The 13,212-nt window shown below is 52.0% G+C and overlaps 1 protein-coding gene across 1 annotated transcript; it reads right to left on the bottom strand.

Moving 5' to 3' along the window:
- Positions 1–7,849: 7,849 nt before the first annotated feature.
- On the bottom strand, positions 7,850–13,166 carry GFER (growth factor, augmenter of liver regeneration). Its single transcript, XM_053992269.1, is given in 4 exon segments — positions 7,850–10,161; positions 11,055–11,266; positions 12,013–12,204; positions 12,206–13,166. Coding segments are annotated over 4 exon segments (603 nt in total). The 5' UTR covers positions 12,242–13,166; the 3' UTR covers positions 7,850–9,998.
- Between the last annotated feature and the right edge of the window lie 46 nt (positions 13,167–13,212).

Below are 13,212 nucleotides of genomic sequence, written 5' to 3'. Positions count from 1 at the left end.
TCACCGAGCTGTGGGCATGGACACTGTGACACTGTGACAGGCACTGTCACCGAGCTGTGGGCATGGACACTGTGACACTGTGATAGGCACTGTCACCGAGCTGTGGGCATGGACAGTGTGACAGTGGGACAGGCACTGTCACCGAGCTGTGGGCATGGACAGTGTGACAGTGGGACAGGCACTGTCACCGAGCTGTGGACATGGACACTGTGACAGCGGGACAGGCACTGTCACTGAGCTGTGGGCATGGGCACTGTGACACTGTGACAGCCACTGTCGCCGGGATGGGGCTCTGGGCACTGTGACACTATGACAGGCACTGTCACTGATCTGTGGGCATGGAGAGTGTCACAGTGGGACAGGCGCTGTCACCAGGATGTGGACATGGACACTGTGACAGTGGGACAGGCACTGTCACCAGGATCTGGGCATGGGCACTGTGACAGTGGGACAGGCAGTGTCACCAGGATGGGGCTCTGGGCACTGTGACACGGTGACAGGCGCTGTCCCCAAGATGTGGGCACAGGCACTGTGAGAATGTGACAGCCACTGTCACCGAGCTGTGGGCATGGACACTGTGACACGGTGACAGCCACTGTCACTGATCTGTGGGCATGGGCACCACAGCAGAGCTGTGATCACTGTGGACAGCCAGTGCCACCATGCCGTGGCCATGGTCACTGTGCCACGGCTGGGGACACCACACAACAGCCAGGACACCTTGCCACTGCCAGGGTCACTGAGCTGTTCCAAGAATTACCGTCCTGTGGTCACAGTGCTGCTTCTGGGGATAGCGTGCCGTGGGCAGGGGTGGGGTGTCCTTGCAAGGGTCACCAGCCCGTGGCAGTGTCACCAGGCAATGGCAAAGGCTCCCTGTGAGCAGCTGGGCCATGGCCCGGAGCACAGGGAGGTCACCACGCTGCTCGGTTCACCTCTGCTGCGGGCACTGACCCTAAAATAAACACCCCTTCTGTGCCCAGCCCCCCAGAAAGGGTGGCTGTCCCGCCTTGGGGACCCTCAGAGGCCCTGCAGCCAGGAGGGCTCTCAGACCTGGCACGAGCCGGGGTTCTGCTGGCCACTCACCGGGGCCAGTGGCCGAGAGCAGAGGGCAAGGTTTGGCAGCTGCTCTTTGCTGTTACACATTCACAGCTGGTGCAAGAAAAGGGAAGTGGAAATGGATGGGGCTGAGCTCCTGCTTTCCTCACGCACGGCAGGAGGCACCCAGAGCTGCCACGGGAGGGAGGAGGCCAAGCCCCATCCCTGCTCCCTCCCCATGGACAGCAGGAAGGAGGAAAAGGAAGAAGCTTAGAGGGGAAACCCTTGATGACTGCGGAGGGAGTTCCCCCCGCGGCTCCAGGACCTGTCCCGAGCTGGTTTTGAGCACGGCGATGCTGATCCCGGTTCCATAGATACCGATGCCATGACAACCCTGACATCATCCCTGCTCCGGACGGGAGCTGCAGGGAAAGGCGCAGGGGAGGAGGAGCACGCCCGCCCTGCCGGCACGGGGCTGTGGGGCTGGGGGCTTCTCCCGACCCCGGCACAGCTGCCCTGCCCCACGGCAGCCCCATTCCCCTCGCAGGGACCGTGTCACTGCCACAGCACACGGGCTGCCTGTGGGGCAGGTGTGTCACACCCCTCACACACACGATGCACCCACAGAGCCAAGGATTCCCGGGTGCTGGATCCTGTCTCCAGCTCCTTTTGGCCTTTTGCAGCTCTGTCAGTCTGTTCTTTCTGGCAGCTTGGAATCGGGATTTAACTGTTGAAGCTCATAATGATGCCACGCAGCTTTTCTCAATTACAGGTGAGTCATCATCTCTCCAGGTCTATTTCTGATTCCCAGCAGGAAAAGCAGAATTCAGCCCTTCATTCCTCAATCCCACCAGCTCAGGAACCAGCACATTTTTCTAGGCAAAACCAAAATGTCTATGAAAAGAATGGCAGGTTGGTCCCTCCTGCTTTCTGCTGGCTCGTGGAGCTGGCCAGGGATGGGACCCCAGTGCCAAGAGCATCACTGCCAGCTCAGCCCTGAATTGCAGGTCAGGAACAAAGAACAAATTAACTGGAAGGGATTACCCGAGGTGGGATTTTCAATCAGCTTCAGCAGTTTAGAAGCAGTTGTTTCAGCATCCTCAAAAATCCAAATCAGGCTTTGGGCACAAACCATCCCAAACCCAAATTTGGATTTCCTCAAAAATCCAAATCAGGCTTTGGGCACAAACCATCCCAAACCCAAATTTGGATTTCCTCAAAAATCCAAATCAGGCTTTGGGCACAACCCATCCCAAACCCATCAGCCCAGAGTTCCAGGTGATGGCACGGGCTGCCCTGCTCCTCCAGGGTGCCAGTGCCAGGGAGGCAGCGTGTTCCTGGAATGCTGCACAGGGAATCTCTGGGCTCTGCTCCTGGTTTTCCGATGATTTTGGGAAAACAACTTCTTTCTCCCTCTTTCTAACGTGTCTTGCCCAGCTCATCTGTCCCAGCTAGAATTTTTGGACAATGCAAAGCACAAGGGAGCAGGACAATGAATCTTTGAGCCTGAGTCTTTGAGATGTTGCCCTAGAACAAACCATGACCATTTCCAGACAGGTATGGGGTTTATAGCCTTCAAGGCATGACTGTGGTGCACTGAAATCTCTGCTCCTAAACTTGTCCTTTCTTTGGGGTTCATCCCCCCAGCTTCTGCGGTGTGCAGTGTTTATACAATCATTGCCCACATCATGGGGTGCCAGTTTTCTCCCCCTGCTCCTGCTCAGATAGAGCACAGGAGGTATCTCCAGCCCACATACAAACTGTCTTTCTGTCTCGCTTCCTATTGCTGCAAATCAACAGATACACAGAGCCAGCCAATAATGGGGAAGGATATTACACCTTCCACATTTCCCCATCAAATGGAGAACAGCAGTGTTTGGAAATGGCACTTCTCAGAGCATTTGTTAGGTTTGAACAAGTTTTGTCCCTATTTACCATTCCCACTGGATTTCAGGGACAGGGAACAAGGACAGGAAACAAGCAGAGCAGCACGCAGACAGCTGCCCAAGAGCTGCCCATGTTTTTATTTTACATGAGTTTAATTAAAGGTAGTGGAAAACCCGCATTTGCTTTTTGCTTCTTCTGGTCATGCCAACTTCTTATCTTTGTCTCTATGACAAAAAAACCCATCAGGTTTTCTCAGGGCTAAGTACATGGACATGACAACCTGGAGGAGATAAGATGTGGGGCTTTCTCCTTCTTCAAAACCTGTTCCAGTCAGCCCGACCCACTCAGCCAAGGGCTGACCCTTCAGGTACTAGGAGGGGCTCCAAGGTCTCCTTGGAACCTTCTCTTCTCCAGGCTGGACGCCCCCCGCTCTCCCAGCCTGGCTCCAGAGCAGAGGGGCTCCAGCGCTGGGAGAAGTGACCTCAACAGATCCACGTTTTTCTTCTGTGTGGGGCCCCAGAGCTGGACAATGTGGGAAAAGCAAGGTGAAACCGCCTTGTTCTGGGAGCAGCTCCACCGGTGTGTGTTTGGAGCGAAGCAATGCCAGCGTGCAGGACACAGCCTGGCTGCAGAGCCCACCTGAGGGATCTGGGCAGGCTCCAGACATGGATTGCAGCCACCGGCTTCAGCAGCTCCCCGCGGTCTGAGCCGGCCCTGACACGGGCGTGGGTGGGAAAACAGCTTGTCCTTCACATTCCCCGGGCAGCAGGCTTGAAGCAGCACTTTGAGAGACGTTTAGTTGTTGCTCTGAAATGCTTTGCTTGCCCTTCATTAGAGCTTGGCTGATGCTGCTTTCGGCCATCAAATGAGAAAATGAAAATGAGAGTTGATGGGAATATTGAGAAGAGCTTAGAAGTCCATAGGGGCAGAGAGAAAGAGCAGTACCTTACTGTCACTGGAAAGCTCTTCATGCTTTCTACCCTAAGAGATCCAAAAATATCTGGAAGATCATGTATTAGCTGGTTACTCATCTGCTTGTGAAACGTTTCTCAGGTGGGATTCAGCACTTACTGTGCACGGATAAACCCAGGATAGGTGTGCCAGAAAAAACTGTGGAAACCTTTGCAAACTGAAATCAGTGAGGGAAGGCTGGGATAACAGAGCTCAGTGAGTTGAGGCAGCACTGGTTTTGAACAGGGGAGTTGGTATCTCAGGGCTTGCGTAAAACCCAAACTGAACCAAACCCCAAAGGGTTTTGAAACAACTCAGCGGTGCAGCCGTGCCCTCAACGGCTCAGGAGGGAACTCAGCATCTGCTCCTCCAAATATCACACAGCATGAAAATTTCGGGCCTTTTGGCAAACCAGAATCTAATCTGATTCAGCCACTGCTCCCCACCTTGAGAGGAGCTTGAAAAAGAGGAACAAGGTCTTTGCTGTTCCCCAAACTGGCCTCCTTAGGAACACACCGGCAGGTCCCAGTGTGCTGGGGACGTGCCAGCCAACAGTGTTGGTGCCTGTCACCTGCAGCTGTGGCACAGGTGAGCAGAGCTGACAGGTACAAGGACATGGCGCAGCTCAGGCCATAGTGGACATGAAGAGCATCCACAGCTACATCAAGCTTTGCTGCCAAAATACACTGAAAATAAGAAAAGCTTTGTTTGTTAATGGAACGCAACCCCAGCAGGTCCTCAGATTCACGAGCAGGATGCAACCTGATGGAAAAGAGATTTGTGGGATGGATGGAGATGAGGGATTTTTATAAGTGTGAACACTCTCAGGCCCAGGCTTGTGCAGCACAAGCCCATTAAAACAGTCTCCCTGAAAGAGATTTTCATCTAAACAGGAAATACAGGCAAAGACTGCCCTAACAGCTATTTTACCTCCCTTATGCACAAGTGAAAGTGTGGCTGCAGAAGATGAAGTGACTTACTGCGTGTGTAGCGAGAAGCTTATGACTAAAAAAGAACTGAACTTTGATCTCTAGAGCCTCCAGCCACGTGCTCTGGCCATGAGGGCATTGTATTTTATACCTTGTATATCTTTAACCCCATCTAAGCAGCAGAACATGAGGCACAGTCACAGAATCCACTTTTTCCTTTTTTATGCACACCTGGATGGAAAAAGCAGGGAAAGCCCAGCTTTGCCTGACCATACTCAGAATTCACAGGGCAAGTCTCCATCCAGCAGTGGGACTTGAGCTTGGAAGAACGCTAAAGCTTGGTGTTCTGGGAAACATGGAAGGTTTTAGGGGCTGCATGAAGTGCCTGGTGGGACAGACATGAAACTAACTCAGCTGATTCCCTTCTCACAGATCTGCTAGCCCAAAATAAAGCTGCCATGAAACTCTGTGGGATTTTTTGCCACCTTTTCCCATGCAGAGCAAAACAGGTGACAACAATGCCAAGGAATCCAAGGAAGTTTGATCTCTTCTCTGGCTGTTCTGACTGTTGTGTGTTGTTCCCTGTACCCACCTCTGCTCTGTGCAGGAGCCCTGTCACTGTTACAAAATTATCCAGTGAGGTAAATTCACCCTTTCTAATCTGTTAATGGCCAAAAAAAAGCCAGACCATCTCCATGTATCACCAGCTATGAGCTGAAGATCAGGTAGGAAATGTGCTGCAAACAGCATGCAGTGTTTTATTCCACTTCCAAGTGCAGATTTTAGCTGCAGGCAGAGGAATAACACATCCCTCGTTTCGGTAATCACACAAGAGGCTTGCACACTCGTTTGAAAAGTGACTGAAGGCACCAAAATCTCCTCCCAAAGTCACAGGAAAGGGACTAGGATGAGGTAAAACATTTGGTATCTGGAGCAGTCTTGTTCCAGAGATGGGTAAGAGGTGGAAAAGTCAAGGAAGTGCAAGGAGATACATGGCAATACATCCTCTGTTGCCCTCTACTGTTGGCTTGGTCAGATGCGAAGGGAATTTTCCCGGTAGCATCCCGTGGGAAGCAGCCACGAACAGAAGCCAAGGAGAATCACAGGATGTGCTGGATGGGAAGGAAAACTGGGACCAGGACGGGGCTTCTGGGTTTGGAGTGCTCGGGAGGAAAAGCATCAGCCTGCACTAGCACAGCACGTGGAAGCAGAGGGCACCTTTCCATAGGAAGCAAGGGCAGGTCCCAGTGCCAGGTACCCCGTCGGGGTGCCAGCCCATGCCAGGTGCTGAGCCCAGAGAAATGCCAGCAGAACTCTCCGGGCTGGATCAGCCACCCCTCACCAGGACTGTCCCATGCCAAGGGGAACACAGCAGTTTCACAGCTTGGCAAAGGCTGGTGTGGCTCGTCAGACTCAGGAGCTGGATGGACCCTGTGGGTGCCTTCTCACTGAGGATATTCTGTGATTCTACTTGTGGAAGTCTTAACAGCAGTAAAAATATTCAGAAATGACAGAAAAATCAGCTCCATCTGGGTTGGTTTTTTTTTTTTTTTTTTTACATGCATCAGCATAGAGAAGAGCATAAAACCCCATTTATCCTCAGCAAACAACCTTTGTTCACAGTTTTGCAGAAGATGGCAACCACCATCGTCCCTCAGCTCCCTGCACTGTGATTAACACCTGAACTGAGGGTTGGCCAGCCTGGAACCAGGATTTGGTGTTCACCAACACTTCCCTGTGGGACTGATCCAGAGCAGTGCCCCAGCTGGTCCCAAGGCTGACCCTCACCCTCCTGGATTACAATTTAACTGATTTGTCTCTGTGCCATTACCTGTGGTTTGCTTTTCATGTTTTATTACTTTCCCTATTACCCTACAAAATCAAGAGCTGACTTCACATCGCCTTGTTGGCTGTGCTTAATCCTGACTTCAAATAAGTCAGGACAGCTGGACAGCCCCTCCCCATCCTTCAGACAAAAACCCTCAGCAGGCATTCCAGGAATGGAATAAAACCTCAACAAAATCAGTGCTTAGAAGGAGAGGAAAGAAAAACAAAACAAAAAAATCCAAACCCTTCCCTCTCCAAGCCTGTAAAACTCCAACAGGAAGAATCTCCCACACTGCCTGGAACAGACTGAAGCAGAAGACACGAGAAAACAAAGCAACTCTTGGGAATCCTACTGTAAACTGGAGCCTGCAAAAACCCAACACACTACAAAGAACAGCTAATCCCTGGAAAAATGTCAAAGGCACAGTGCTGCTTCTGCCAGCATCTGCAAGTCTGCCTGCCATCCATGGAACAGATGATTCCCCCAGGGCTTTCTGTTCTTTGCTTTTGGGGAGGGAATAAATTTTTTTTAAAAAGAAGGAAAAAAAAGTGAAGTACGGTTTGGATGCAAACCAGCTCATGGAACCAGTGAGGAATTTGGGAAGCTGCAAGGTTGGTCAGGTTCCTGTCACACAGCAGCAGCTCTCGAGCAAGGTCCCACAAGCTCCTTGGGCAGCTCCTGATTCTGCTCTTCCTCACAAGGGCTCCTCATGTGGAGAGGAAGCAGCTTCCTCATTCCAGGAAATGGGACTGCAAACCCTGCCCTTCAGAGATGCCACCCTGCTCCAAACCAGCAAAAGCTGAGCTACTCCCAACTCTAATGCTGCCCCTCACGCTGTCAGCAAGTCAAGAAAATCACTGTGATCCCATAAAAATTCCCACCGTTCTCCATATAAAAGCAAACTCCGATGTGACAGGACCTGCTGGAAAAATTCCTGCATTGCTGTAGGGCCAACAGAGAAGTGCATCAATCCAACAGCACAAGAGGAAAGGACCAGGAGCAGCCCCACCTTGTCTGATCAATCCACACAGAATCACACAATTTACCTGAGCCACCAAACTATAATATACACATATATAATTATATTTAAATATATATGTCTTGTTTTGTGTATATATAACAGTAGTATCTTGGCATGCAGAGGTTAGACCCACCAGCAGAGCATGACCCCTTTCCCTAAGATCCCATCCCTAAGATCCCAGTAGGATTGAATCAGCAGTGAACTCAGTTGCTTTATTATTTTTACATCAACAGGAAATATAATTTGAATACAGAGATTTTTAAAACTAGATTTAATCAAGTGCAGTTAGTAGAGAATTCACAATTTTCTGTACACGAGTACGAGGACCTCCAATGGAAACTCCTTACCCAAGACTAAAACCTGTGGTACAAATGAGCAGCAGAACAAATCCCCCCAGTCCTCACGTGGTCAAGTCCACAGAGGTGAGGATATGCCTGAGAACTACTCAGCTCTACTGAGCTCTTCTGCCAAGCCAAAAACAGGAGAGAACAAAGTGCAAGCATTTTATCAAATGGCCACATGGTGAAGATAGAAATTAAAAGCGTCCTGGCCACAGTTGGTGGCCTCATTTTCAGGCAGGATTTGCTAAAGACACAGACTCAGCTTGAAGGCTCTTCCCCACCCCTGCCAGGACAGGACAGGCTTTTCCTCCTGCACGGCACCACCACCTCGCTGAAGCACACAAAGTGACCAGGAAGTGTTGGACACACCCTCACTTCCCCCTCTGCACGCAGGGAGTGCACAGCTGTGCTGGGAGGCTCCCATGTCCCCCTGGTCCCTGACCCTGGCCAGCACATCCCAGGACTGGCACGGGGCAGTGCAACCCCCCAGCCTGGTCCCCTGGGAGATGGAGGTGACAAAGGATGGGACAGATGTTTCACCAACCTGCTCGTTTACACTGAAACAAATGAGGGAGAAATCTCATCATCTGCTCCGTGGGCGAGGAAATTGTCACAGAGAACAGTGGAGGGCAGATTGGAATGGAAGAACACAAAATTCCTGCTTTAGCACAACCAAACCCAGAGGGAGACGCCTGCCCACACCCCCAGCTGCTAAAAGTGTCCTGGCAGAACTGAGTCAGCAGGGCCCTACCTGCAAAAAGGGAGGGCTGCAGCCCTTTTGTTGGTCCTTTCCCCTCTAGTGGATCCCAGTGGATCTTTGTTCTGGGGGCTGAGTTTATTACCAAAAGACAAAACCCATTTATTTGTTCTAAGAACCTCAACATGCTGATAGGGAAATTTTCTGAGCACTTTTAATAGCTTGAATGACACCTTCAATCACACTCTTCATGCAGTACCTCGTTAATGGTTCATTTGGGTTTGTGTTTAGAAATGTTACGACATAAAAAGTTCAGAAATCGTTAGTCCATAAAAGTCTCACATTCATTTAACAGACCCGACTTGAAAGGACTTGGCTGTGCCACAAAATACCAAAATGTGTTTCCAAAGGTGTTGCTGGTTCTCTAACCACTAAGGAGCCCCACACAGTGGTGGGAGGACCAAAGGCTCAGATAAGAGGTGCCATTGTTCTAATTACAGCAGCACCATTAACCTTCCCAGTCAAAACTTGCCAAAAATCCCCAAGGGTAAATTCACAGGTGTGCTGTAGGGCATGACATAAGGAAGCTCAATAAAATAGGTAAGAAAACCTCAGCAGGAAGCAGGGAAGGGAAAAAAAAAACCTGTTGTTGTCAGGGTTTGTGCAAACCTCTCCCTGCCAGGAGAGCAGGAAGGGATGAGATCACGACCTACGTGAAGAACTTGAAATGATTTTGACTCTGTTTTGTTCTCTGACATGGTAAGTTGAAACACAAAACCAAATTGAGAAATCTGGGCTCCATATTTTAGTGTTTGAATTAAATGTACCTGCCCTCAGGACTTTTATCAAAGGAATTGGATGCAAGAGTAACAAATGTTGGAGATCCTGGAAAGAGAAATCCAGGGGTACAGACTTGGCACAAAACCCAGCATGAGTTTTCTCTATCAGAACAGAAAGTGAAAATGAATCAGATGCATTTTCTAAAACATCAGGCAATGCCTGCAGAGGACACCACTGTGCTCAGGGAAAATGAATTCTAGCCACAAAAATAAGCAAATGTCCCCAAAATCAGGAAATGTCATAATTAAATGAGTTTGTCAGTGACCCAATCTCAGAGGTTTCTGGCAGCCTCAACCCCTTCAGGTACCATTACTCATCCAAATATCAGTGGGATTTTCAATTCTCCTTTTGGCATTGGTTCAGCTCTGAATCAGTCCCACACAAACAGAGTTATTGACTCCCACTGTCCCTGCAGCAACTCCACATGGACTGCACTGCTCTGCTGGATTCCCAGAGCAATCCCTGCGGGTTAATCACAGCTCCCATCCTTCCAGCCATCCCTCCAGCGCTCATCCACGCGGGAGCAGTCGAATTCCAACTTGCCCAGCTTCCTGTTCACTTCGTTGTGGAGCAGACACAGCCACTGGGAGAAGTTACTCCTGGTGCTCGTGTCGGGTTGGTTTGTCCGTAATCTGCAAAGAGGGAATGGGAAACAAATTATTTGAAAGGTCTGAGAGCAGCAGAAAACCTTATCACAGAATCCCAGAATGGTTTGGGTTGGAATGGACTTTAAAGATCATCTCATCCCAAGCCCCTGCCATCTTCTACCAAATCAAACACCTCAGCCCATTTCAGTCCTTGCCTCCACTACTCAGATTGCCAATACATGGCATTTTAGAGGGTAGAAGAATACTTGTCTCCTGAAAACCAGATTGTCCCAGTCTAATTCCACAACTGTTCACAAGCTCATTTTGAACCAGAAAACTCAAGAATTGCCTCAGGGAGGGCTTGAGGTAGCACAGAACCCAAGAGCATGAGGACAGGTGTTTGTTTTTTGAGTAAGTGCATCTGTGATTGATGCAATAATGGAAGAAACCAGTTCAGGTAGCTACAAACCCCAAGTGCAGGAAGAGCTGCTGATATGCAAACTAGCTGCTGCAGCCCAGCACTCCTGGCAAGCCTCACCAGCACAAAGACCTGCTGAGGCTACTCACCTTTCCCTCAGATCTTCAAAAAAACCCACTGAGGAAACTCACCTTTCCCTCAGACCCTCAGAAAACCCGCTGAGGCCACTCACCTGTCCTTCAGAGCCTCAAAAAACCTGCTGAGGCCACTCACCTTTCCCTCAGATCCTCAGAAAACCCGCTGAGGCCACTCACCTTTCTCTCAGATCTTCAAAAAACCTACTGAGGAACCTCACCTTTCCCTCAGATCTTCAAAAAAACCCACTGAGGAAACTCACCCTTTCCCTCAGATCCTCAGAAAACCCGCTGAGGCCACTCACCTGTCCTTCAGAGCCTCAAAAAACCCACTGAGGAAACTCACTTTCTCCCAGATCCTGAAAAAACCCTCTGAGGCCACTCACCTCTCCCTCAGGTCCTCCGCGCAGTGCTCGCAGGGGTAGAACTTGGAGAAGAGGTTGATGAAGTCCCTCATCTCCTCCTGCTGTGCCCTGGAGGGCCGGTCAGGGTAGTAGGCAGCCATGGTGTGCAGGAAGGCCCAGGTGCTGCGGCCCAGCTGCTCGCTGTCCAGGGGACAGTCCGGAGGGGGCTCCTTCTCCTCCGCCACGGCCACGTCCTGGAGAGGGACAAAGGGGTGTGAGGGGACACTGGGGTGGGTGGGGAAACAGCCCTTTTGCGCTGGGTGGGAAGGTGAGATGGGGGCAAACAGGTCCTTCACATCCTTTCTGAGGACATGGCAGAGCCCTCCTCACACCTTCTGAGGAGACACTGCAGAGCGTCCTCAAACCTTCAATCGGAACATGGCAAAGTTCCCCTCACACCCTCTGTGGGCACAAAGCAAAGACCCTTTCACACCCTCAGGGGACATGGCAGAGCCCTCCTCACACCCTCTGTGGGCACAAGGCAAAGACCCTTTCACACCCTCAGGGGACATGGCAGAGCCCTCCTCACACCCTCTGTGGGCACAAAGCAAAGACTCTTTCACACCCTCAGGGGACATGGCAGAGCCCTCCTCACACCCTCTGTGGGCACAAAGCAAAGACTCTTTCACACCCTCAGGGGACATGGCAGAGCCCTCCTCACACCCTCTGTGGGCACAAAGCAAAGACTCTTTCACACCCTCAGGGGACACGGCAGAGTCCTCCTCTCACCCTCTGTGGGAGCAATGGCAGAGCCCCCTCACCCCCAGGGAGAAGATGGGGATCCCCTTCCCATTCCCGCCGAAGGGAACCCTGTCCCCGGCTCCTTCACACCCTGAAGGGAACACGCAGCCTCATCCCACTTGAGGGGGCAGGATGGAGGACTGAGGGAGCTCTGCAGGGACTCGCCAGGGTTCCAGGGAGGGCTCCCGCCGCGCCTCACCGCGCTGCCCGGGGCCGCCTGCTTCCTCTGCTCGCGGAGCCAGCTCTTGAAATCCGTGCAGGCTCGGCATGGCTTCTTGGATGGCTCTCCCGCCGCGCCGTGCGGGACGGCGAAGGGGAAGGAGCCGCTGTCGGTGCCCGGGAAGGACGCGGCACCCCGACCCGCACGGCCCTCGCTGGGCGCCGCCATGCTGGGCGCCGCGGTGCAGGACGGGCCGGGGCGGCGCCATTCCCGCCCGGGCGCCGTGACGGGGCTGGGACCCGGCACATACCCGAGTGCCACTTCTGGTGTATTGTTACTAAAAAACGGCAGCAAACTCTGTGTTTAAACATCGTGTGCGAGGAGAGCACCACACTCCCGCCTGTGCTTCTCCCTCTGCTTCCCCTCTGTGTGAGGGGTCTCTGCCATGATCCCCCTCAAGGTGTGAGGGGACTCTGCCATGATCCCCCTCAGGGTGTGAGGGGTCTCTGCCATGTCCTTCCTGAGGGTGTGAGGGGGCTCTGCCATGTCCCCCCTCAGGGTGTGAGGGGGCTCTGCCACGTTCCCCCCGAGGGTGTGAGGGGACTCTGCCATGATGCCCCCGAGGTTGTGAGGGGACTCTGCCATGTCCCTTCAGTGGGTGTCAAAGACCAGTTCCTCTCATATGGCCCTCCCAAATGAGCAGAAAAATGCGTATAAATATGTGTTCCTATGGGGTGTGGAGCATCTCTGTGATGAGGAGAGACTGCGGGTGCTGGGCCTGGTCAGTGTGGAGAAGGGAAGGCTGAGAGGGGATCCCATCAATCCATACAAATCCCTCCCAGGGGTGTCAGAGGATGGTGCCACACTCTGTTCAGTGACAGGATGAGGAGCAGTGCCCAGGAACTAAAACACAACAAGTTCCATGCTGACATGAGGAGGAACCTCTTTGCAGTGAGGGTGGCAGAGCCCTGGAACAGCTGCCCAGGGAGGGTGTGGAGTCTCCCTCAGGAGACATCCCAAACCCACCCGGACACGTTCCTGTGTCACCTGCTCGGGGCAGGGGGCTGGACTGGTTGATCTCTTCCAAACTCAACTATTCTGGGATTCTGGGATGTGTAGATACTGTGTGTGGCAGATCCTGTGGCATGCAGCAGCTCCCCTTCATGCCAGCATGACGGGCACCTCAGCGTTATCTCCAGCAGAGTCATACAATCAACAGGGCAATTTTATGGACAAACA

The sequence above is a fragment of the Vidua macroura genome, chromosome 16 (genome assembly GCF_024509145.1).
Source record: "Vidua macroura isolate BioBank_ID:100142 chromosome 16, ASM2450914v1, whole genome shotgun sequence".
NCBI lineage: Eukaryota > Metazoa > Chordata > Aves > Passeriformes > Viduidae > Vidua > Vidua macroura.
This window is presented reverse-complemented; position numbering and strand designations above follow the sequence as displayed.